Raw genomic sequence first — 27,965 nt, forward strand, 5'->3', positions numbered from 1 at the left:
CAGGCATTTTACCATGTTTACAGTAGGACAAATCAGTGTATTGATGTTCTCTGGGCTCCAATTATAATGTATTAGTTCAGTCCTCACAGAAGAGGTGTGTCTTCAGACTTTTTTTTTTTTTTTTTTACTTTTATGGTTTCACTTGCAGGTGATTGGTTGGAGGTGACAGTTTTGAACACAAGCACAAGAACCTTGGAAAAAGGAAAATGTATTCGCATTCTGTGTCATACTGCAAAACAAAATGGAAATGCTATAGATCAGTTCTGCTTGAGTAGAACTTCACAACTTCACAATTCCAGGTTCATCTTGAACTTTTAATGACTCAATTCTTTGGTCCCCCGAGCCATTTAAGATCAATTTATTCTTTATTACTCATATGATTCTCACTTGATAACTTATAAATGATAGTAACTTTTTAGAATGTTTTCACTTGTTTTATAGTGTTACGTTGGTAAAGTTGGACAGGTTTTATTTATTTTGCATGTTTTTGTTTGAGTGTTGAGTGTGTTTTAGTCACAGTGGGCTGCAGAGCACAGTAGTACACAGCAGAGTCAGACACACGCAGATTCTTGATCGTCAGTGGAACTCTTCTTGATGTTGAATCCAATGTTGCAGAAAACCTCTTCTTAAAATCAGGCTCAGTTATTCCTTCACTAAATGGATATTTATTCAGAATGAATATTGGGGATTTGTTTGGAAGCTGTTTGTACCAGAAGAGATAAGCATCTGCATTAGTATTTTCTGTAGTGTAATTACACATTAAATATACTTGATCTGCTTCATTTGCAGTCATTCTTCCTGAAGGCTGTTCTACTTTGTCTTGCCCCCTGCATACTGGAAAATAGATTTAATCATTAATAATTTACATATATGAAGTAACGCACATCTAAAGAAATAATAAAGTGCAAATGAAGAACTTTCTTACCAAAGTCCTGTACTGTGAAGAAAAGTGTAATAATCACCCATTTTTCCATTGCTGAGATAAAGAGATTAATATTTTAAAGTGTATTCTTCTGTTGTCTCTCTCTCTCTCTCTGTCTGATGTTATTGTAGCTCCTGGTTTCCTCTGTGTTGCTCTTCTCTTGATATTTCAAGTCTTCAGGTCCACAGGCAAGTCTCCTTAAAGACACCTTGAGGTATGCTGCCTCCATGTGGTGAATTTATGTATTTCCTAATTTATGTATGTTTATCCGAAGTAACTTACATATGTGAAATCCAATCAAAATCAGTCAGATATCAAAGCAATTTCACAATACACATCAGATTATCAGATTTCTGCAAACACCAGAGCAGTACCGTGTATGCTTCTAGAGGAGGTGCTTTGTTTTGGAGTTTGCAATGCTTTGAGTTAGTAATTAGTGATGAAATACATTAGTAATTAAACTTTTTTTATTAAATTCAATTGAAAAAAAAATGTAAATGTATAATGTTTATAAATGCAAAGTGTATTTGTCTCAGTCTTGTTCGCAAGCTGTGTTTTATATTTATATATTTGTTATTGTTATTAATATTATTATTTTTTTTATTTTTTTTTTGTAAAGACACCCTGCATCTGTATACACACATTTAAGATTTAAGTGGAAATACATTTTAAGTACATTCATAATATTTAGAAAAATAACAATGTGACAATAAAAAGACAAAAATAAACTTTGTAATATGTCTCAACTTTTGCATGCTGACACAATGTTTTTGTGTGAGTGTTGAGTGTGTTTCAGTCACTGTGGGCCTCAGAGCACAGTAGTACACAGCAGAGTCAGACACACGCACATCCTGGATTGTCAGAGGAGCTGATTTTGTTAATGTATTTAGACGTGCATTAAATCTCTTCTTGAACTTGTCATCATTATCTCCATAAGTAGACAGCATGTACTTTGGGAATCCATTGACTTTTTGCTGGTACCAGAAGAGAGCTGGCGATGGATCAATGCTTGTATATGTACAATTGATTATTACAGCTGCACCTTCAACAGCTGTTTGAACTCTCATATCCTGCTGGACGGCATCCTCAGATCTACATCCTAGAATTCAGAAAACCATTTACCAATTTAATTAATACAATCATTAATTAATTCTCAAATCAATATGGGAGGAATTTTGTTTAAGAAAGAATATATACTTAGCCAAGAAATATGAGATAAAAAACACTACATATTTTTTCCATTGTGTCATCATCTTAATTTTGTAAATGTGCTGTGTTAAATTTAAACTAAACTTAATGAACACGTCTAGAAGAGCAGTTCTATACCCTTTGCTGCTTCAGGCACTCTTTGCTAAAGTTACACTGAATACATTTACAAACAGCTGGAGGAGGAGTCTGTCTACATACAGATTTTTTTTCAGACACATTTTGACACTTAAGGTATTGTTGAGTAATTTGTTTTAACTTTGAAAGAATATGACATTTTAGTATTCTCTATTTTTTTTACTATGTGCAAGTGCATATTACTAATACAGATTAATTAAAATAATGTATAATGTTAGCATATTCGTTTTGTCATACATAACTCTAAACAAACCCTATGTAATTTATTTAATGCAACATGAAGGCAGTTAATACTTTGTTTATTGTATGGTCTATTAATTACTTGATATTACTTAATAAATTAATATTTTGTAATTATATATCTACTCATCCTGATGAAGAAATAAAGTCATGTAGGTAGGACAACATGAGGGTGACTAAATAATGGCAGTGTTTTGCTGAACTGTCCCTTTTGAGATCATGGTTATAGATTTTATGTGGTGTTTGTGAATATATTATTATATAGTTAGTGGTTTGTGGTAGATCTCAGTGTTTTTGTGTGAGTGTTGAGTGTGTTTCATTCACAGTGGGCCTCAGAGCACAGTAGTACACAGCAGAGTCAGACACTCGCAGATTCTTGATCGTCAGTGGAACTGTTCTTGATGTTGAATCCAATGTTGCAGAAAATCTATCTTTAAATTCATCCCCAATATTTCCTTTACCAGCTGTAAATTCACTCAGAATGAATGTTGGTGATCCATTTTGTAGTTGTTTGTACCAGTAAAGATATGCATTATTATAACTGCTGGTAGAGTAATTGCACTGTAGAGTAATTTGGGTTGCTTCGTTTGCAGTCATCTCTCTTAAAGGTTGTTCAACTTTGTCTTGTCCCCAGCAAACTGGAAAATAGATGTAGCCATTATTCAAGTGCTTACATTGAGTATCTCACACAGATATAGTATTAAAGTGTAAATGATGAAATAATTTTCTTACCAAAATCATGTGCCGTGTAGAAAAGTGTAATAATCACCCATTTTTCCATTCTCACTTAAAGGTAAAAAAGGATGAATATTTTAACAGAATTTTCCAGAGGTTTTTTCTTCTTACTGCAAAGTCTCTGTTTCTCTTTGTAGTTTGAGATTCTTCACAAGACTCGGCTTTATATAAGAATTTGAGGAATGATGCCTCCTTGTGGTGACTTATAGATTTTGTTGAGCTGAAAAAAATTCAATCGTACCAAATTGCAACTAATGTGAAAATCAGTTGAATTGATTCAATTAAAAAAATCTGAATAGATAAGAAGTAAAATGATGTTTATTGGACATGTTAGTTTGCACTGTATGAATGATTTGGCTTTGAGTGGATAGCTGTCTTTAAAGGTCCCGTTTTACGCGCTTTTTTGAAGCTTTGATTGTGTTTACAATGAGCAATATAACATTTGTTCATGTTTCGCGTGTAAAAACACAGTATTTTTCACACAATTCACCTATCTGTATGTATACTGCTGTTTTCATTGTCACAAAAACGGGCTGATGAATTCCTTGTTCTATGAAGCCTCTCCTTCAGAAATACGTAACGAGTTCTGATTGGGCCAGCGGTACCTGTGCCGTGATTCGACAGCAGCTGAGAGCAGGCTGACCTCCTGGTAACGCGATTGGGCTAGAACGCACGTGCTGGAGATGTATTTATAGGCTGTGTCCAAATTCAGGGTCTACATCCTTCGGAGGACGCATTTGAAGGATGTTACGTCACAGCGCCGCGACGAAGGCTGTCCAAATTCGTAGGATCCTTCAAATGCGGCCCACAAATGCGTCCTCCTTTTCCCCGAATTCGAAGGATGGGTGTGATGGATCCTTTCGCGTCCTACCTATCCCATAATTCTTTTCGGCAGGACGAAGCGAGCGGTAGCGGAGTGGGGGAGGAGTATTATTTTCGATGTTTTTTAAAAACTGGCTTTTCAAAAAGATATATTTTCAGTGGTTTTCTAGTTAGGCATTTTGTTTTAGCATTAAGCATTTTTTTTTTTACATGTGTACGTGTATAGGTAAAAAAAAAAAAACGTTTACTTTCGTAAACTAGCTTCTTCCTTACTGCCTGTGTGAATATCCCCTTACACACAGCTTATTTGTTAGTGATTGAAGCTGTTTTTAACGCTTCTAAGGACGAAAGAGCAGACAGAAGTGTTTATAAAGCTCCGGGGAGAGAACGATGAGCTTTTCACCCGCTTCTTGCTTGGCGCTGTCACGGTTGCTAGGCGACAGGACATGAGCAACGGTTAAGGGAGGGAACTGAAAGAAGGGTAGGCTGTCCAAATTCACAAACACCGACTTCCGGTTTTTGCGGTCGTCGGAGGACCCATCCTCCTTCAACAGGGTAGGAAGGATCCTAAGGAGGATGCAGACCCTGAATTTGGACACAGCTATAGTCACAGGAGGAGCGTTTTTACTGACGAGATGCGCATGAAAACCGCATTCATTTTTTTGCACAGCCTTAACATCTAGTTAACAAAGCTAAACAGCGTTGCCCTTTGTGTAATAAGTTACAGAAACTGTTAAACGCACCAACTTAAATAATAAAATACACTTACCAGTTGTGGTCCATAAACAACGCCTTCTCCAGACAAAGAGGGAACTGCTCCATCTTTCAAGAATAATCTTTGTGCAAATCCAGCATTAAACTGATTGAGATTGAGAAAGTTGTCCTCAGCTAAATGTGCTGCACATAGTTTTACATGTGCATTATAATTTTCGGGAACAGAGTTAAACATAAATTGTAACCATTAATCTCAAAGTACAGCGTTCCTGGGAAGCCCAAACAAAGATGATTGGACTCAGAGATGAAAAAAACAGCGTTTCAACAACATGGCGACAAACACAAACAGCTCTTCCTTCTTCTCCGTTGGAGTGCAACAAGGCCACGCCCCCTGTTTGTAAATTAATGTGGGCGGTGGTTAGTCAAAAAAACTGTTTTAGTGACGTTATTACTGCAGGAACTAGAGGGCTGTAGTCCAAACGGGTCGTTTTTTGTAGGCAAATTCTGTTAAATAAAATATCTCGCTTGGCATTGAACTTTGAGCTTTAGAATTTTACAGATATTATTTATACTCTAACAACAACATTACACACTAACTAAAGTTTAAAACATGGAATCACGAAGAAGGGGACCTTTAAAGGGGGGGGGGGGGGGGTGCTATTTCATGCAAACTGAGTTTTTTACCCTGTTAAAGAGTTGGATTCCCATGCTAAACATGGACAAAGTTTCAAAAATTAAGTTGTACGTTTGAAGGAGTATTTTTGGAACAAATTCCGGTTTGTCACAGGTTTCTGAAAGTTTTTTTTCGAGTATGGGTCTGTGTGACGTTAGATGGAGCGGAATTTCCTTATATGGGTCCTAAGGGCACTTCTGCCGGAAGAGCGCGCGCTCCCGTAGAGCAGAGCAGAGACATTCACTGATCAGAGCGAGAGACAACCCTGCACAGATTACCAAAAAAAAAAAAACAGCATCAAGGGACCAGTGGATGGAGTTTATTTTTACAGAGCATCAACAGAGTTGTGCAAGTGTGTTTGTTTGTTCCCTGCATTTCGAAGATGCTTGTTTTACAAACACGGCCCAGTTTGACGCCGGATTTGCATATCGTTTATTTCTTAAGGATAATGCAGTCCTAATGAAAAAGGGTCACGATCGTGTGTTGGAACCGCAGGCAAGTGAGTATAACTGCTTCAAATATCTCTGTGTTGTTAACTTAGCAATCGGCGCGTAAGCACATCAAGTAAACAACATGTGATGTTGTCATCAAACTGCACTTTCCACATGTAAAGCTTAAAAAAAAAAAAAAAAACGACGACATAAAGTGGAACTTAGTCATTTTCCAAAACCGCTAAGCAAATATATACAGTTTCAGTACATACTAGGGCTGTGCAAAAAATCTAATGCGATTTTCATGCACCTCTCATCAGTAAAGATGCTCCTGTAATTAGAAATATATCTCCAGCATGTGCGTTCAGATCAGGGTTGCCAGGTTTTCACAACAAATCCTGCCCAGTTGCTTCTTGTATTGGGGTCACAGCGACCCCAATACAAATAACGTGATATTTAGCCCCTAAAACGCAAATTTTACCAAGGCAACCCTGCTAAAAAACGTATATTTTAACCCCGGGAAGCAATGTTTTATCGGGGAACCTTCTGGAAGTGGGATTGGGCTAGTTTTGAGAAGCAACTGGGCAGGATTTGTTGTGAAAACCTGGCAATCCTGATCTGAACACACGTGCTGGAGATATACTTCTAATTACTGGAGCGTCTTTACTGATGAGATGTACATGAAAATCGCATTCGATTTTTTGCACAGCCCTAACATAGAGACGTTGTTGCTGATGCTGCTCTTGTTAAATTTCATCCTCTGGATCTGATTCTGGATCATAAATATACGCTGAATCTGACTTTTAGCCATGGTTTGTTTTGGATGGTTTTTTCCTCACGGTAATGTCACAGCTTCCAAACGCTCTCAACGCAAAAGCTTACTCACGCTCATGATTCTTTAGCTCCGCCCCACACATCACGCCTCCAGGCGCTCGTGTTTTTCCGGGAAAAATCGGTACAGACTATCTTTCTCTTATAAATATAATAAAACTAAAGACTTTTTGGAGTTATAAAGGATGCAGTACTACTCTATAGGTACTCAAGATTAACAGGATATTGAGTGAAAACGAGCATTTCACCCCCCCTTTAAGAGACTCAGAGACTAAGAGACTGCATACAAGAGACTTTGCCGAGGAGGTATTAAATAATAATGTAATGTTTAGTCATATCTTTTTAAATTGTTGTGATGTACTGTAATTCAGAACATCATATTTTATTTTTATTAGCCTTTCAGTAAGCGCACACAGGTGTTTCCACAAGTGTAGTTATATTCTGTGAATTCTAGATTCTGGGTTTGATGTGGCTTGACGGGTAAGGGAAAAAAATAATTCGAGTTTTTGTACGGCTTCACATAGACTTTGTATCACTGGGCTCCGACTCTTAGAGCACAATAAAAGAGAGCTGAATCTGACAGAGTTACACCAGTAATAGTGAGTTCACTGGATTTATCTGATGTAGTCGACTCAAAGCGAGGATCAGCGGGTCTCCCACTTCCACCACTTGACCGTGCAGCCTTGTATATTAAGTAGCGAAGCTCTCCATTAGGATACTGTCTGAACCAATAAAGTCTAACATAACTGCTGCTTGTGTCATATGAGCAGCTGAGGGTCACAGTCTCATCTTCCTTCATGACAACTGCATCTTTATTTGGACTAATCTGGTCTGCAGTCATCACACCTAAATCAAACAAACAATAATAATTTGTCAGCTAAGTTACGCAAAATTATCTCAAATTATCTCATTAAAACCACTGTAATAAAATTATAATAAAAGAGTCAAGTTCTACCTGAAGACAGAATTAAAATGAGAAGCAGGTGAAGCTGGTGTTTTTCCATGTTGACTAGGTCAGATCAGGTGTGTGTTAATGTTGTCTGTGCTCTGAGCTGTAGATCTGTGTTACTGTGAGTCTCTGCAGTTTCACTCTCAAACACAATGAAACTTCCTGCTTTCTGTGTAAAAAGAGCATCTGCATTTGCATTCCACAACATTTGCAACAGCAAAAAAATCATACATATATTTATTACTTTAGCAGATGGTTTTGACTAACAAAATCTATAAACCTTAATTATTAATGAGCCAATAATATTAATAGTGCTATGTGTGATGAGTGGGGCGGGGCCGAGAGCCGTGGGAACGGGTCGAGGCCAGTGGAGTGATTGGAAATGAGCGAAACCTGCTCCACTCACTGGTTTCGAGTCCCACGTAGAAGCTCTGGAACGATAAAAAGGAGGAGTTACAACAGTGAAGGATGAGAGAGGACCAGGCCTGCATTTTATTTTGTGTGTTGGTTTTGTTTGTGTGCGGAGTCGTCCGCGAGGGGCTGGCACGCTATTTTGTGTTTATTTTATAATTAAAGGGGGGTGAAATGCTATTTCATGCATACTGAGTTTTTTACACTGTTAAAGAGTTGGATTCCCATGCTAAACATGGATAAAGTTTCAAAAATTAAGTTGTACGTTTGAAGGAGTATTTTTGTTCCAAAATACTCCTTCTGGTTTGTCACAAGTTTCGGAAAGTTTTTTTCGAGTATGGCTCTGTGTGACGTTAGATGGAGCGGAATTTCCTTATATGGGTCCTAAGGCACTTCTGCCGGAAGAGCGCGTGCTCCCGTATAGCAGAGCACTTAGAGCACAACAGATGTTCACTGATCAGAGTGAGAGCGTCGCGAAATGTCATAAAAGAAGTGTGTTTTTGGTTGCCAGGGCAAGACAACCCTGCACAGATTACCAAAAGAAAAAAAAAACATCAAGGGACCAGTGGACGGAGTTTATTTTTAAAGAGCATCCACGGAGTTGTGCAAGTGTTTGTGTTTGTTCCCTGCATTTCGAAGATGCTTGTTTTACAAACACGGCCCAGTTTGACGACGGATTTGTATGGAATAAAATCACTTTCAAAAATAATCGTACGTAATTCAAAACATTTGTGTGTAATTTTAATATACTCGTGCGTAATTTAAAACTATTGTACGTAATTCTGTTTTTTGTCAGAGTTGGATTCCAAAATCTACGGCCACGACGGTTTACAGATACGCGATTTTGTGTGTTTTTTTATAGTACAACTATAAAATGTACGACTGTGACAGTTTACAGACACGGCGCTTGTTTTCACAATAGCTCTGTTATACACACGACATGCAAATTACGACCACGAAATGCGGTGTGTGAAACGACTGTCAAAAATACGTCATTAAGGTCACAGGCATTACTATGCGAGGGAAGATGAATTGATTCAACGAAGTGCGCATGCGCCCTACCAAAGTTTTAAACCACTGGCGCCGAAATGGCGGATCAACAGCCAAGCGCTTACACCTCGTCTCAGGTAAGTTAATAATTATTATTATTTTTTTTTTAATCTGACATGTTTAAGCTGGGGTCATCAAACTTGTTCCAGGCGGTCATGAGGTCGGAGCTAATCTCTGAAGGACACGGGCCCTCCAGGACCGAACTTGACGACCCCTGTGTACTAATAACTAATAACAGAGAGTATCAATATTACAGAGATAGTAATCGTTTGTTAACATGGACAAATGGTGCATAGTCTAATTAAATATGTGCTAATTTGCATAAATACCACAACAGATCTAAACATTGGGTCTAGCCAGGTGAAAATGTCTTGTTAAATTTTGTTGACAAATAACAGTAAAATGCTTAATATTAAGATCTGAGTGGAACCCATTTAGGCTACCCATGAGCATCAATACAGAGAGGCAGGAAGAAGTACTTTGGTTCCTACTTAGGCTGGTTCCTTTATTAATTTTTAAAAGATTATATTTGGGGCTGTTTCTGGGGGACGAGTCTGAGGCAAGAACATGAGACAATAGTAAGGAGCATGCAGAAGACAAAAAGTAGGCAAAATAAAAAGTAAATTTCCAGAAACAGTCCCACGGACCAAACTAATAAAGGCTGGTTTCTAAAGTACTTCTTCCTGCCTCTCTGTATTAATGCTCATGGGTAGCCTAAATGGGTTCCATTCAGACCTTAATATTAAGTATTTTACTGTTATCAACAAGATCGAACAAGACATTTTCACCTGGCTATACCCAATGTTTAGATCTGTTGTGGTATTTATGCAAATTAGCACATAAATACAGAAAGAAATGACTGAGTAAGTTAAATTGTTTTTAAACCATTGATTTATCTCTATCAACATAATCACACACAATATTGTAGTAACAAGATGTTGTAATCTTTATTTGCTGGAAAATGACAATCAGTCAAGTTTGTGTTTTAAGCACATCTGACACATCCCTAAACCTGAAATGTAAAGCAGAACGAGCTCCACTTGCAGGTTATTGTAGAATATGTAAGCACACTGACATATGCATAATTTATTTTTGCACTGTTAATCAATTTTACATTTTCACTTAGTGCAGGTTAATGTAAGGAAGATAATGTACTACAGATATTTAAATCCTTTTTGTATGTACTCCACTTCTTCACTGCCTGACCATCATCTTAATGTTTATGCAGTTCAATGTTTTTATTATTTTTTTATATCTAAAGCACCTTGCTCAGTAAGTATTTAGATGTTTTTCATATATGTCACGGTCTAAGCATGATCTGTTTCTGTTGTTCTGATGAAGGAAACTTGTGTTGGGGAGGATTCAATATCTGTTGAGGCTCATGTGAATGTGTTATAAAGTGAAACGCATCCAGACACATGGCTGTCAAAGACCACACGACAGGAACATTCTCCTGGAGACGCTGAGAAAGCACTGAAGGAATGTCTGAGGAGGATGTACTCAAAAAATACACATACTTCAGGACACCTGCTGGAGTGAGTATATTAAAGAAAAAAAAACTCATCAACTGTAAAATATCATGTTTCAAATATTTTCAGGTAATATTTTATTCTTCTGTACCTTTTTAGCCCATCTGTTAAAAATTTAAAGCAATAGTTTTAGAAAACAATGTAAGATTTATCAGTCTAGACAAGAACATGAAATGCACCGTATATTGTGAAGCTTATACATTAGCTTCTGATTGTTTCTGCAGTTCTGCACTGTATGTAGCTACACTGTCTGAGCCAAAGAGAATGCAACAGAATCTGATGAATCTGAAAAGTGTTTTCTTTTTTTTTTTTCTTGTTATTATTATTATTATTGTTGTTGTTGTTGTTGTTGTTGTTGTTGTTGTTGTTGTTGTTGTTGTTGTTGTTGTTGTTGTTGTTGTTGTTGTTATTATTCTTTTTATTCATTTATTTTATGAAAGGGGGACCCGTCTACACCTTTCCTACCGTACACCTTGATGGATACTGACTGTAAAATGTCAATCATAGTTCGAGGGCTCAGTGTGGTGACAGAAGATGGAACAGATGAGTGTCAGTGCACCAGCCTTGATGAAGCTTCATAACAGCCTTCTGGATGTATTCTGCTTTCAACATTGCATATCCACCACACATGAGAAAGACACTGACTTTCCTTCAGAGGGACATTGTCAACATTAGAAGATGGAGACAAGCACTGCCAGTAACTTTACTCTGAATGATTAGCCTCTTTTATTAGATCCTCATGCCTTGACTGTACCATTGCACAAAGTGCACTCGAAGGACATTCACTCTTTTGAAGTTAACCCAACACTTTGGAGTTGTACATGCACATGAACCAAATAGCTTGCTCTATTCTTTTTTCTATTCTATCTGTTTTCTTTTTATTTATTACATTATTTAAAAGCCCTTGCTACATGTAATGTGTTAAGCTAACTGAGACTTGTTAAAGCTCTTATATATCATTGCTCTTTTTGTTTTTTGATTGCTTCAACTCTGTCCTCATCTGTAAGTCGATTTGAATAAAAGCGTCTGCTAAATGAATAAATGTAAATGTAAATATTAGTATAACCTGTGGTATAGATGAGTGCCAGGCAACTTTTTTCTTATTCCATTCTGTTAGAAACCATGCACAGGAAGCATATGTAGTACTTTTGTTACTCAGTGAATAGTCAGTAGTACAGTTGTATTATAATATAATGGAGAAGGATCTGGCTGCAGACTTGCAGTCTCAGACACTTGTGCTTCTTTTTTTATTGGATATTTTATTCTACTTATTGGTTACTTCTTGTTTGAATCTCTCAACATTTGTTTTTCTCTTGTGTAGGTATGGTTGACTGGAAGTCTGTCAGTCCAGATGTGAGGAAGACACAGAGTGGAGCTGGAGCTCAGCAGATGTGTGATGCTGTAGATACTGTGGTCTTGGAAAGAAGGGATCTTCACAGCTTTCTATTCAGACGAAGAGTTTGCTGGATTCTGTTCTATGGACTGCTACTACAGAATGAATGAATGAATGAGTGGTCTATCTATCTATCTATCTATCTATCTATCTATCTATCTTTTTACTTGAATTGGTGAATGAAACTGAAAGCTAAATAAATGTTTTAGTGGATAAACCTGTGTCTGTTTGATTAATTGGTTAATGTCACTTAAAACAAGGTTACTAAACTCTGCTGACTAATTTTTTAATTTATTAGTTTTTTTTTTTTTTTTTTTTACTCATTTTTCTCTATCAGGCAAAACCTAGTTTTCTAGTGTAACACTTTACAATAAAGTTTAATTTGTTGACTGATGTATTAACTAACATTAACTATGAGCAATGCATTTGATACAGTATTTATTAAACTTTGTTAATTTATAAAAATACAGCTGTGCGTTGTTTGTTCTTCTTAGTTCACTAATGTTAACAAATACAGCTGACTTTAAATTACTTTAACTTAAGAACATCAAGTGCGACTAACCGTGTTAAGAGACGTTTGTATTATCAAAAATAATTGTAATCTGTATTTGATTATTGATAAACTAAGACCTAAACGTGCGGTGGTGATTACGTCAGTAAGCCCTTTTGAAGGTACTTTCGAAGTTTAGTTTAATTTAAAACAATATTATTTACATCATTAATGCTGTTTTTACATTGGATAAATTATTATTATTTTTTTTTAGGATTATGTGTTTAATTTATCGCTTTCTATGAATCTATAGGCCAATAGCGATTAAGAGTATGACTCTTCGTTGAATCGATTCATCTTCCCTCGGATAGTAATGCCTGTGACCTTGATGACGTATTTTTGACAGTCGTTTTGCACACCGCATTTCGTGGTCGTAATTCGCATGTCGTGTGTATAACAGAGCTATTGTGAAAACAAGCGCCGTGTCTGTAAACTGTCACAGTCGTGCATTTTAGAGTTGTACTCTAAAAAACACACAAACTCGCGTATCTGTAAACCGTAGTGGCCGTAGATTTTGGAATCCAACTCGAACAGAATTACGTACAATAGTTTTAAATTACGCACGAGTATATTAAAATTACACACAAATGTTTTGAATTATGTACGATTATTTTTGAAAGTGATTTTATTCCATAGATTTGCATATCGTTTATTTCTTAAGGATAATGCAGTCCCAATGAAAAAGGGTCACGATCGTGAGTTGGAACCGCAGGCGGTGAGTAAAACTGCTTCAAATATCTCTGTGTTGTTAACTTAGCAATCGGCGCGTAAGCACATCAAGTAAACCTTGAACACCTTTAAGGAAAAAAAAAAGACGACATAAAGTGGAACTTAGAAAATGAGCATCCCCCCCCCCCCGTTAAAGTTTTATTTGAATGTTTGCAGGTTTCGTCTCCTTCTTCCCATGATTATGAACTTTTGTATATTGTTACACTATGATACAAGTTGTCGACATGACAGAATATTACTGATCTAGAGCATAAATCTAGAGTTGAAATAAACAGAAAAGATGTATATTGATAATAGTTAACAAAGCCAGTCTCAAAAGTTTGATTAGTGACTTGAAATAGTTATGAATCTTAAATATTTCTGAGTTCTTATGTCTTGTACATAAGTGTACATAAAATGTAATATATTTCCATATTTATATTTGAATTATAAAAATCATTGTTCCTATACTGCATTGGCTCATAAATTAGTTTGTTCATTCGTTTTTTATTGTTGAGATGCTTGGAAATGTATGTGATTGATCCAAGTTTGGAAGTGTTCAAATTTTTCACAACTTTTTGTGATTCCTATAATTGATCTCAGATGATGGATACTGATCCAGGGGCAAGCACACTTTTTGAAAAAAAAAAAAAAGATACAAGACTGTGTTCTTAGGGAAGGAAAGACATATCATTCCATGAAGCATTGCAAATAACTATAATAAAATAATTTAATTATTTGAGCATCTTCTACTCCTAAGGTGCATTCCATCTTCTACTGCATAACATCTGCATGACAGCTGGTGTAAAATAAATGATCAGGAGAGCTGAAAAAAAGGCATACAAACATAATACCCGTGACTCCTGATGATATTTTGAGGTTTTATTGGCACATTATTAAACATTTCTTTTTTTGAATAACATTTCTTATCACAGTTGTTTGCAGGTGTTTCCAAATAATTTATTAGTTTCTATTTATAAAATTGTGGTTTTGATGTGGTTGAGCTTCAAAGAGAAAAATTAAATTGAGTTTTTGTACGGCTTCACATAGACTTTGTATCACTGGGCTCCAACTCTTAGAGCACAATAATAGAGAGCTGAATCTGACAGAGTTACACCAGTAATAGTGAGTTCAGTGGATTTTTCTGATGCAGTCGACTGAAAGCGACGATCAGCAGGGGTTCCAGTAGTACCACCCCGGTCCCGAGCACCTTTCCAGATTAAATACTGAGGTTCTTTATTAAGATACTGTCTGTACCAGTAAAGTCTAACATCTCTGCTACTTGTATCATATGAGCAGCTTAATCTCACAGACTCTCCTTCAGTACTGATGACTTTTTCACCCTGATTTGGCCCAATCTGGTCTGCTGCCTTTGCACCTGCAAAGATATAAACAAACATTTTTAAACTAATCTTGGTTAAATCCTATCATATTTATTTCCCTTAGCACAAGGGTATTTTACCTAAAGTCATGATTAAAATCAGTATCAAGTGTCTGTCCATGTTTAGTAAGTCAGATCTGCTCTGTTGATGCTCTTCTGTTCTCTGGGTTGTGATGATTGTGATGCTCTGAGTTTGTAGACATACAGTTATTCAGGAACTTCTTCCTCTCTGTAGATTATGCTGTCTGGCAATTTGCAATTTAGTGAAAATAAAAAAACAATAACAAAAAACAAAGCCAAAAATTAGTCTCACCAGAAACAACGGCAAATATTATTACACAGATCCTATCCTTCAGTCAGTATCACAGTATAATTTTTGTTGTATGGTACATTAATGAAAGAAGAAGAGAAACACATGTGAATGAGAGATCTGTTTTTTAAACAAGTAAATAGAAAAGGAGGAGCTAATGATCCTGTAATGAGGCTTAATAATATGAATATGTGGTGAATATTGCCATCTTATGGTTAGCAAAAAGCATTACAAAATGACAATGAAGTTTTTTTTTTCATATGTTAGTTTCCTCATCCTCAACAATTATCCATTCTGTTTCTTTCCTCCATGATTTTTAAAAATTTTAAACATAAAAAAATGTTACATTGTGTAATGTACTTTTCACAGTGCATTTAATCAGTTTAGTCATGGGTTTGTACAGAATTAATGTAATCTTAAATCTTGTGTCTTTGAGTACTATGGAAGTCTTATGGAATACATTCAGTGTCTCAATTGGCAATTTGCGAATGTGATTCTCTTGATTGTTATGTTCTCCGGCCAGTCTGTTTAGTCTAATTTGTAGCAGGTATAGTTATGCTTTTTCACATGTCAAGTTTTTGTACAGTGTTTTTGTGATTTCTGTCACAGTGGGCCTCAGAGCACAGTAGTACACAGCAGAGTCAGACACTCGCACATCCTGGATCATCAGTGGAACTGTTCTTGATGTTGAATCCAGTGTTGCAGAAAATCTCTTCTTAAAATCAGGTTCAGTATTTCCCTCACCAAAAGTAAATTTGTTCAGAATGTATACTGGTGATCTGTTTGGTAGCTGTTGGTACCAGAAGAGATATGGGTTTCTATCTGTGGTGGTGTAATTACACCATACAATAATTTGATCTCCTTCACTCGCAGTCATTTCTTTATAAGACTGTTCAACCTTGTCCTGTCCCGAAGACACTTGGAAAATAGACAGAAACATTTACTCATTAACTTGAATTATTAGGAAAATAAGTGTAAACGTTTAGTAATCTGAATGTAATTATTTTTCTGTTAAAGAATGCAGAAACAGAAAATGTGTGCTTACCCTCATAATGTGCTATGAAACACAGAAAAATCAAAGCCCATCTAAACATAGTTGTTCTATGAGGTAAACGAACAGAACATTTACTCAGCTCTGCTCTAAAAAACTCTGTGCTCATCTCAAATAGCTCTTCTTTAAATGTTTGTGTCATGTCACGTTGTAACAATAAATGAAGAGATCAATGCTGACCCCTTGTGGACAACATAACACTCATTGGAAATATGTGCCTCTAAATACATTTCTGCTATACTGAAGAAAAAAAAAAAACGTGTTGGAGAGCTGCAGTTTCCTGTTGAAATGAACACTATAGGCATTAAAACTCCAACTTTTATTCTTTTCACACAAAGTATGATTTACAGGTCCACGATTTCGATTAATAAAGCATAATTTCTGCACAATTACTTGAGGAATATTGTTATATATTCAAAACAATTTTAACCTGCTGCGAGATTTTAAAACTGATACTTCTGAACTTTAGTATCTCATATGCAGCTCACGCAGTATGAAGTTGCACTCGATTTATTTTATGCTTGACAAAACGCTTCAAACCTGCATATTAAGTTTAAATGGCATGGTTACATCTACAAATGCATTATTACATCTGTTTTGAATTTGTTAACACTATCAGGTAGTTTTAGGGTTGAGTTGGTGTAGGGGATATTTCCAACACAATTCATCATTAGAGACACTTCCTGGATATTTGAAATATAAACTGACGCAATATGTATCCTGAAGCAATGATGAAATGGAAGCTTGAAATTGCTGAACATGATGTTATTCTGCAAACTCTAAACAATTCTTTTAAAGATATGATTGGTATAAATGATGTTTTTGGACAAAAGCTTGACCGCACCAGCTGCACCCCCCACCCCTCACCCCCTCCCACACACACGGAGAAGAGCAAAAAAAACAACGTTCAATTTTCAAATAGTGTTTGAAATTGATTCAAGTGATCATTGATTTGAAATTGTATACATACAATTAATCTATAAAAAATAAGATTTTCAGTGAAAAAAGAGCTCATGTAGCATTTAAGATGAGAAATATATTTATGAGAAAGTATTTTATGTATAGGCCTACATCTATCTATAAAGCCTGCTTAATAATTATGCACATCTAAATATTTCACTTCCATGTGCATGTGCATCAGTATCATGTGGATTTACACCTCATCATATAACTGAGCACTTCATCTGTTTTTGTGTGAGTGTTGAGTGTGTTTCAGTCACTGTGGGCCTCAGAGCACAGTAGTACACAGCAGAGTCAGACACTCGCAGATTCTTGATTGTCAGTGGAAATGTGCTTGATGGAGAATCCAGTTTTCCTGAAAATTTCTTCTTAAAATCAGGCTCACTGGAGTATTGATTCAGGATGAATATTGGTGATCTGTTTGGAAGCTGTTTGTACCAGAAGAGATTCGGATTTGTTGAAGTATATTTACACATTAAAATAACTTGCGCTCCTTCACTTTCAGTCATTTCTCCTGAAGGTTGTTCAACCCTGTCTTGCCCCCAGCAAACTGGAAAAATAAACCGAAATAAAGGAAATCATTACCATGAATAGTAATAATTTAGGAGCTTGAATGTAAGTAAATCCTTTTCTTTTAAAGTATACAGAAACAGAAAAAAGTTCATACCGTAATAATATGTTATGAAACATAGATAAATCAAAGCCCATCTAAACATAATTGTTACAGGGGGTAAAAGAGTGGAAATGTACTCAACTCTGCTCTAAGAACTCTGCTCATCTTACAGTGCTCTTCTTTAAAGGTTTGTGTTATGTCACGTAATACCTATGAGGAGAGCAATGCTGACCCCTTGTGGACAAAGTTGGAAATTGCTAAAAAATGTAAACCTTGCACTATTTATAATAAATGTAGTAGGATTGGTATGAATAGTGTTTTTGAACAAATGCTTGATCCACACAAAACGTATCCCTCTGTATGTTATAAAGCTATTTACTCACTGATATACTCATGGACATTTGTTTAGAATATTAGAGTTTAGAATAACTAAATGGAGTATTATCATTGTATGTGTGCTTACATTCTCAGGTTATATAGTCTCTGTCAGGTTTGTAAACCACACAAACACCTCCTGCCTTATCACCTGGGAAAAAGCAAATGCGTCTTAATATGATTTTATCACCTTTCAGCATGGTTGCTTTATAAAACATTATGAGTACCAAGAACTATCTTTTAACCAAATCTTTGTGTGTCACCCTTTGTTTTTTTGTTTTTTTATGTCGTGACTGACAATCTATAATACTGTTTTTGCTGAATAGAGGGGTTTTCCCTTGTGCTAACTATAGCAGATATGAGGGCTGTATGTGTGAGGAAGATGCAATGCTGTGTGTCAGGTTTTTGTACAGTGTTCTTGTGTTTCCTTTGACTGTGGGCGTCAGAGCGCAGTAGTACAGAGCGGAGTCTGTTATAGATGCAGAGGAGATCTCCAGATCCACATGGTTTTCTTTGTCTTTGGTGACTTTGGTTGTGAATCTGGAATCCACATAAGACTCCTGAGCTTTTTTTTCACCATCTGAGATGAGCACAATGAACTCAGGAGCTGATCCAGGATACTGACGATACCAGTGAAGATAATATGCAGATGAATAACTGCAAGATAATGTAACATTTGAACCCTCAGCAGCAAACACCTCTGTTTTGGTTGGTTTGATTTCATTTCCATATGCGGCATCTGCAAAAGTAGATCAAATATTTATATTTAATGCAATATACAACATAAACGAAAACACTTTATTCTTAATACTGAAAAGACAACTGAGAGTACTGAGATGCAAAAAAACATTTTCATACTTACATGCAAAGGCAGAAAGCAGAATGACTGAATAGAGACTCATTGTGTACGTTTCTTATTCTCTCTCTAACAGACATGAAGTTAAAGAAGATCACATCAGATATCAGTGTTTAAACCCCACCTCTTCCAGAGAGCTCTTTAGGAGAGCAGAACAGATCAGATCTGTTTCATAAACAGATTCATTTGATTGTTATTCATATCCTATTGAACCCTCTTGTTGTTACTAACTAACTCTGTCAGTTCTCAGAACACAACAAACAGAATATGAACTACACTATTTCTTATACTTTGTTAATAATTTAGATCTCATAAATTGGATGACATTCACTTTGCACAGTACTAATTAAATGATTTTATTTATTTATTATTATTATATGCATGTTATTGCTGTGGGAAAGAAGTAAAGAGCATGTGGATTTGAACCTTGTCATATAATTGAGCATTTGTTTTGTTTTTGTTTGAGTGTTGAGTGTGTTTCAGTCACTGTGGGCCTCAGAGCACAGTAGTACACAGCAGAGTCAGACACTCGCAGATTCTTGATCGTCAGTGGAACTCTTCTTGATGTTGAATCCAATGTTGCAGAAAACCTCTTCTTAAAATAAGGCTCAGTTATTCCTTCACTAAATGGATATTTATTCAGAATGAATATTGGGGATTTGTTTGGAAGCTGTTTGTACCAGAAGAGATAAGCATCTGCATTAGTATTTTCTGTAGTGCAATTACACATTAAAGTTACTTGATCTGCTTCATTTGCAGTCATTCTTCCTGAAGGCTGTTCTACTTTGTCCTGCCCCCTGCATACTGGAAAATAAATTTAATCATTAATAATTTACATATATGAAGTAACGCACATCTAAAGAAATAATAAAGTGCAAATGAAGAACTTTCTTACCAAAGTCCTGTACTGTGAAGAAAAGTGTAATAATCACCCATTTTTCCATTGCTGAGATAAAGAGATTAATATTTTAAAGTGTATTCTTCTGTTGTCTCTCTCTCTCTCTCTGTCTGATGTGATTGTTGCTCCTGGTTTCCTCTGTGTTGCTCTTCTCTTGATATTTCAAGTCTTCAGGTCCACAGGCAAGTCTCCTTAAAGACACCTTGAGGTATGCTGCCTCCATGTGGTGAATTTATGTATTTCCTAATTTATGTATGTTTATCCGAAGTAACTTACATATGTGAAATACAATCAAAATCAGTCAGATATCAAAGCATTTCTGCAAACACCAGAGCAGTACCGTGTATGCTTCTAGAGGAGGTGCTTTGTTTTGGAGTTTGCAATACTTTGAGTTAGTAATTAGTGATGAAATACATTAGTAATTAAACTTTTTTATTAAATTCAATTGAATTTTATTTTTACATTTATAATGTTTATAAATGCAAAGTGTATTTGTCTCAGTCTTGTTCGCAAGCTGTGTTTTATATATATATATATATATATATATATATATATATATATATATATATATATATATATATATATATGTTATTGTTATTATAATTATTATTATTATTATTTTTATTTTTTGTAAAGACACCCTGCATCTGTATACACACAGATTTAAGATTTAAGTAGAAATACATTTTAAGTACATTCATAGTATTTAGAAAAATAACAATGTGACAATAAAAAGACAAAAATAAACTTTGTAATATGTCTCAACTTCTGCATGCTGACACAATGTTTTTATGTAAGTGTTGAGTGTGTTTCAGTCACTGTGGGCCTCAGAGCACAGTAGTACACAGCAGAGTCAGACACACACACATCCTGGATTGTCAGAGGAGCTGATTTTGTTAATGTTTTTAGACGTGCATTAAATCTCTTCTTGAAATTGTCATCATTATCTCCATAAGTAGACAGCATGTACTTTGGGAATCCATTGACTTTTTGCTGGTACCAGAAGAGAGTTGGCGATGGATCAATGCTTGTATATGTACAATTGATTATTACAGCTGCACCTTCAACAGCTGTTTGAACTCTCATATTCTGCTGGACGGCATCCTCAGATCTACATCCTGGAATTCAGAAAACCATTTACCAATTTAATTAATTCAATCATTAATTAATTCTCAAATCAATATGGAAGGAATTTTGTTTAAGAAAGAATTTATACTTACCCAAGAAATATGAGATAAACAACACTACATATTTTTTCCACTGTGTCATCATCTTAATTTTGTAAATGTGCTGTGTTAAATTCAAACTAAACTTAATGAACACGTCTAGAAGAGCAGTTCTATACCCTTTGCTGCTTCAGGCACTCTTTGCTAAAGTTACACTGAATACATTTACAAACAGCAGGAGGAGGAGTCTGTCTATATACAGATTTTTTTTCAGACACATTTTGACACTTAAGGTATTGTTGAGTAATTTGTTTTAACTTTGAAAGAATATGACATTTTAGTATTCTCTCATTTTTTTACTATGTGCAAGTGCATATTACTAATACAGATAAAATAAAATAATGTATAATGTTAGCATATTCGTTTTGTCATACATAACTCTAAACAAACCCTATGTAATTTATTTAATGCAACATGAAGGCAGTTAATACTTTGCTTATTGTATGGTCTATTAATTACTTGATATTACTTAATAAATGTATATTTTGTCATTATATATCTTCTCATCCCAATGAAGAAATAAAGTCATGTAGGTAGGACAACATGAGGATGACTAAATAATGGCAATGTTTTGGTGAACTGTCCCTTTAAGATCATGGTTATAGATTTTATGTGGTGTTTGTGAATATAATATGATATAGTTAGTGGTTTGTGGTAGATCTCAGTGTTTTTGTGTGAGTGTTGAGTGTGTTTCATTCACTGTGGGCCTCAGAGCACAGTAGTACACAGCAGAGTCAGACACTCGCAGATTCTTGATCATCAGTGGAACTGTTCTTGATGTTGAATCTAATGTTGCAGAAAATCTATCTTTAAATTCATCCCCAATATTTCCTTTACCAGCTGTAAATTCACTCAGAATGAATGTTGGTGATCCATTTTGTAGTTGTTTGTACCAGTAAAGATATGCATTATTATAACTGCTGGTAGAGTAATTGCACAGTAGAGAAATTTGGGTTGCTTCGTTTGCAGTCATCTCTCTTAAAGGTTGTTCAACTTTGTCTTGTCCCCAACAAACTGGAAAAATAGATGTAGCCATTATTAAATTGCTTACATTGAGTATCTCACACAGATGTAGTATTAAAGTGTAAATGATGAAATAATTTTCTTACCAAAATAATGTAATGTGTAGAAAAGTGTAATAATCACCAATTTTTCCATTCTCACTTAAAGGTAAAAAATTATGAATATTTGAACAGAATTTTCCAGAAGTATTTTCTTCTTACTGCACAGTCTCTGTTTCTCATCGTAGTTTGAGATTCTTCACAAGCCTCAGCTTTATATAAGAATTTGAGGCATGATGCCTCCTTGTGGTGAACAAACATTCGATTGTACCAAATGGCAAAAACAGTGCAACTAATGTGAAAATCAGTTGAATTGAATCAATGAAAAAATCTGAATAAATAAGAAGTAAAATGATTTTTATTGGACATGTTAGTTTGCACTGTATGAATGATTTGGCTTTGAGTGGAAAACTGTTTAAGAGACTCAGTAGTTTCATACGAGGGCCTTTCCGAGGAGGTATTAAATGATGATGAAATGTTTAGTCATATCTTTTAAAATTGTTGTGATGTACTGTAATTCAGAACACATTTATGTGTTCAGTAAGCGCACACAGGTGTTTCCACAAGTGTAGTTATATTCTGTGAATTCTAGATTCTGGATTTGATGTGGCTTGACATTAAAGGGAAAAAATAATTAGAGTTTTTGTACGGCTTCACATAGACTTTGTATCACTGGGCTCCAACTCTTAGAGCACAATAAAAGAGAGCTGAATCTGACAGAGTTACACCAGTAATAGTGAGTTCAGTTGATTTATCTGATGTAGTCGACTCAAAGCGAGGATCAGCGGGTCTCCCACTTCCACTACTTGACCGTGCAGCCTTGTATATTAAGTAGCGAAGCTCCCCATTAGGATACTGTCTGAACCAATAAAGTCTAACATAACTGCTGCTTGTGTCATATGAGCAGCTGAGGGCCACAGTCTCATCTTCCTTCATGACAGCTGCATCTTTATTTGGCCTAATCTGGTCTGCAGTCATCACACCTAAATCAAACAAACAATAATAATTTGTCAGCTAAGTTAAACAAAATTATCTCAAATTATCTCATTAAAACCACTGTAATAAAATTATAATAAGAGAGTCAAGTTGTACCTGAAGCCAGAATTAAAATGAGAAGCAGGTGAAGCTGGTGTTTTTCCATGTTGACTAGGTCAGATCAGGTGTGTGTTAATGTTGTCTGTGCTCTGAGCTGTAGATCTGTGTTACTGTGAGTCTCTGCAGTTTCACTCTCAAACACATTGAAACTTCCTGCTTTCTGTGTGAAAAGAGCATCTGCCGCTTCTCACATTTTTTTGTGAGTTTGCATTCTACAACATTTGCAACAGCAAAAAAATCATACATCTATTTTTTACTTTAGCAGACGGTTTTGACTAACAAAATCTATAAACCTGAATTATTGAGCCAATAATATTAATAGTGCTATGTGTGATGAGTGGGGCTGGACCGAGAGCCGTGGGAACGGGTCGAGGCCAGTGGAGTGATTGGAAATGAGCGACACCTGCTCCACTCACTGGTTTCGAGTCCCACGTAGAAGCTCTGGAAGGATAAAAAGGAGGAGTTACGACAGTGAAGGACGAGAGAGGACCAGGCCTGGGTTTTATTTTGTGTGTTGGTTTTGTTTGTGCGCGGCAATCGTCGGCTATAGGGCTGTCACACTGTTTTGTGTTTATTTTATAATTAAAGTTTTATTTGAATGTTTGTAGGTTCCGCCTCCTTCTTCCCATGACTATGAACTTTTGTATATTGTTACACTATGATACAAGTTGTTGACAAGACAGAATATTACTGATCTAGAGCATAAATCTTGAACCGAAATAAACAGAAAAGATGTATATTGATAATAGTTAACCAGGCCAGTCTCAAAAGTTTGATTAGTGACCTAAAATAATTATGAATCTTAAATATTTCTGAGTTCTTATGTCTTAAATCTTTTTTTTTTTTATGTTTTAAAATGTAATACATTTCCATATTTAAATTTGTATTATAAAAATCAGTGTGCCTATACTGCATTAGCTCATAAATTAGTTTGTTCGTTTTTATTGTTGTGATGGTTGGAGACTTATGTGATTGATCCAAGTTTGAAAGTGTTCAAATTTTTCACACCTTTTTGTGATTCCTATAATTGATCTCAGATGATGGATACTGATCCAGGGGCAAGCACATTTAAAAAAAAAGAAAAAAAAAAGACTGTGTTCTTAGAGAAGGAAAGACTAAAATTCCATGAAGCATTGCAAATGACAATAATCAATTTAAATTAATTTGAGCATCTTCTATTCCTAAGGTGCATTCCTCCTTCTACTGCATAACATCTGCATGACAGCTGGTGTAAAATAAATGATCAGGAGAGCTGAAAAAAGCATATAAACACAATACCCGTGACTCCTGACGATATATTGAGGTTTTCTAAGGCAAAATGATCGGTCTGTGCAAAAAACTGAATATGATTTACACATTTACCTTTATTTTAATTAACTGGTTCAATTCACTTGTTTCTTTCCGTGATCATGCAATGATGTAACACAGGGTTATTCAAATCTTGCCCTGGAGGGCCAATCCTCAAATCTGGACCACTAGATCCACTTTCCTGCAGAGTTTTGCTCTAACCCTAGTCAAACACACCTAAGCATGCTAATGTTTTTTGGGATCATTAGAAAATCACAGGCAGGTGACTTTGATCAGGGTTGGAGCCAAACTCTGCACTGCATTGGCCCTCCAGGGCAATATTTGAATAACACCTGATGTAACATATACACAATTATATAGTTAAAACACTCAATGATGTGAAATGTTGATGTTTTAAATGTCTAATGCATATAAAGTGAAATTTCGCTCCTTTGTTCAAGTGCTTGTTTCACCGGTTCATTGGTCTTTGGTTCAGTGTACTTTTAGAGGAACTGGAGCACTGAATGAGTCCAATTTGATGAACTGGTTCAAAAGAATGATCTGTTTGAAAATCACTGAGGCTAAAGCTAAGGATTCTTACACAGGCCAATTGTTTCAATTATTAAGATCTCATATCTTCATTCATAACAAGGTAATTTTGTTTTCTTTAATTTGCTTTTTTTCTGATTCTCAAAAACGGGCAGCCGCTGTCTTGCCTTTAATGAACCTAGTACATCTTGGATGGCCTAAGAGTCATTAAATTAACATCAAATTTTCTTTCTTTTTTTTTTGTTGAATTATCCGGTTGATTAGAAAACAAATAATAATCTTTAAAATAAAAACAATTGAAAATATCATTATAATACTATTAGCTGAGTTGACCTGCATTATATGTAATTTGTAAGTTCATGTGTGTTATGAAGTGCTTGTGTATCTTTTGTTGTGCATTTCACTTTGTTTTTTCTTTCCATTTTAATTGGCACCGATTATTAAACATTTCTTTTTTTGAATAAATTTTTTTATAACAGTTGTTTGCAGGTGTTTCCAAATAATTTATCTATTTATAACATTGTGGTTTTGATGTGGTTGAGCTTCAAAGAGAAAAATTAAATTGAGTTTTTGTACAGCTTCACATAGATTTTGTATCACTGGGCTCCAACTCTTAGAGCACAGTAATAGAGAGCTGAATCTGACGGAGTTACACCAGTAATAGTGAGTTCAGTGGATTTTTCTGATGTAGTCGACTGAAAGCGACGATCAGCAGGGGTTCCAGTACCACCCCAGTTCCGAGCACCTTTCCACATTAAATACTGAGGTTCTTTATTAAGATACTGTCTGTACCAGTAAAGTCTAACATCTCTGCTACTTGTATCATATGAGCAGCTTAATCTCACAGACTCTCCTTCAGTACTGATGACTTTTTCACCCTGATCTGGCCCAATCTGGTCTGCTGCCTTTGCACCTGCAAAGATATAAACAAACATTTTTAAACTAATCTTGGTTAAATCCTATCATATTTATTTCCCTTAGCACAAGGGTATTTTACCTAAAGTCATGATTAAAATCAGTATCAAGTGTCTGTCCATGTTTAGTAAGTCAGATCTGCTCTGTTGATGCTCTTCTGTTCTCTGGGTTGTGATGATTGTGATGCTCTGAGTTTGTAGACATACAGTTATTCAGGAACTTCTTCCTCTCTGTAGATTATGCTGTCTGGCAATTTGCAATTTAGTGAAAATAAAAAAACAATAACAAAAAACAAAGCCAAAAATTAGTCTCACCGGAAACAACGGCAAATATTATTACACAGATCCTATCCTTCAGTCAGTATCACAGTATAATTTTTGTTGTATGGTACATTAATGAAAGAAGAAGAGAAACAGATGTGAATGAGAGATCTGTTTTTTAAACAAGTAAATAGAAAAGGAGGAGCTAATGATCCTGTAATGAGGCTTAATAATATGAATATGTGGTGAATATTGCCATCTTATGGTTAGCAAAAAGCATTACAAAATGACAATGAAGTTTTTTTTTTTTCATATGTTAGTTTCCTCATCCTCAACAATTATCCATTCTGTTTCTTTCCTCCATGATTTTTTTTCCTTTAATTTATAAACATAAAAAAAAAATGTTACATTGTGTAATGTACTTTTCACAGTGCATTTAATGAGTTTAATCATGGGTTTGTACAGAATTATTATATCTAATCTTAAATCTTGTGTCTTTGAGTACTATGGAAGTCTTATGGAATACATTCAGTGTCTCAATTGGCAATTTGCGAATGTGATTCTCTTGATTGTTATGTTCTCCGGCCAGTCTGTTTAGTCTAATTTGTAGCAGTTATAGTTATCCTTTTTCACATGTCAAGTTTTTGTACAGTGTTTTTGTGATTTCTGTCACAGTGGGCCTCAGAGCACAGTAGTACACAGCAGAGTCAGACACACGCACATCCTGGATCATCAGTGGAACTGTTCTTGATGTTGAATCCAGTGTTGCAGAAAATCTCTTCTTAAAATCAGGTTCCGTATTTCCCTCACCAAAAGTAAATTTGTTCAGAATGTATACTGGTGATCTGTTTGGTAGCTGTTGGTACCAGAAGAGATATGGGTTTGTATCTGTGGTGGTGTAATTACACCATACAATAATTTGATCTCCTTCACTCGCAGTCATTTCTTTATAAGACTGTTCAACCTTGTCCTGTCCCGAAGACACTTGGAAAATAGACAGAAACATTTACTCATTAACTTGAATTATTAGGGAAAATAAGTGTAAACGTTTAGTAATCTGAATGTAATTATTTTTCTGTTAAAGAATGCAGAAACAGAAAATGTGTGCTTACCCTCATAATGTGCTATGAAACACAGAAAAATCAAAGCCCATCTAAACATAGTTGTTCTATGAGGTAAACGAACAGAACATTTACTCAGCTCTGCTCTACAAAACCCTGTGCTCATCTCACAGAGCTCTTCTTTAAATGCTTGTGTCATGTCACGTTGTAACAATAAATGAAGAGATCAATGCTGACCCCTTGTGGACAACATAACACTCATCGGAAATAGATGCCTCTAAATACATTTCTGCTAAACTTAGAAAGAAAGAAAAAAAAACAGAGATGCAGTTTCCTGTTATGAACACTATAGGCATTAAAACGCCAACTTTTATTCCTTTTCACACAAAGTATGATTTACAGGTCCACAGTCTAGATTAATAAAGCATAATTTCTGCACAATTAGGAATATTATGTTATATATTCAAAACAATTTTATCCTGCTGCGAGATTTTAAAAATGATGCTTTTGAACTTTAGTATCTCACATGCAGGTCACGCAGTGTGAAGTTGCACTCGATTTATTTTATGCTTGACAAAACGCTTCAAACCTGCATATTAAGTTTAAATGGCATGGTTACATCGACTAATGCATTATTACATCAGTTTTGCATTTCTTAACACCATCAGGTAGTTTTAGGGTTGAGTTGGTGTAGGGGATATTTCCAACACAATTCATCATTAGAGACTCTTCCTGGATATTTGAATTATAAACTGACGCAATATG

General features: G+C 35.5%; 3 gene segments (V, D, J or C); all 3 read right to left on the reverse strand.

Annotated features, from left to right (window-relative positions):
• Positions 1-7,233: 7,233 nt before the first annotated feature.
• LOC128031173 (T cell receptor alpha variable 14/delta variable 4-like) lies at positions 7,234-7,802 on the reverse strand. The segment is given in 2 exon segments: positions 7,234-7,558; positions 7,668-7,802. Coding segments are annotated over 2 exon segments (363 nt in total).
• A 6,270-nt stretch (positions 7,803-14,072) lies between these two features.
• LOC128031178 (T cell receptor alpha variable 14/delta variable 4-like) lies at positions 14,073-26,251 on the reverse strand. The segment is given in 3 exon segments: positions 14,073-14,512; positions 25,710-25,877; positions 25,962-26,251. Coding segments are annotated over 3 exon segments (360 nt in total).
• LOC128031164 (T cell receptor alpha variable 14/delta variable 4-like) lies at positions 22,596-23,333 on the reverse strand. The segment is given in 2 exon segments: positions 22,596-23,016; positions 23,126-23,333. Coding segments are annotated over 2 exon segments (363 nt in total).
• Positions 26,252-27,965: the final 1,714 nt, after the last annotated feature.

Source organism: Carassius gibelio, chromosome A2 (genome assembly GCF_023724105.1).
Source record: "Carassius gibelio isolate Cgi1373 ecotype wild population from Czech Republic chromosome A2, carGib1.2-hapl.c, whole genome shotgun sequence".
Classification (NCBI taxonomy): Eukaryota; Metazoa; Chordata; class Actinopteri; order Cypriniformes; family Cyprinidae; genus Carassius; species Carassius gibelio.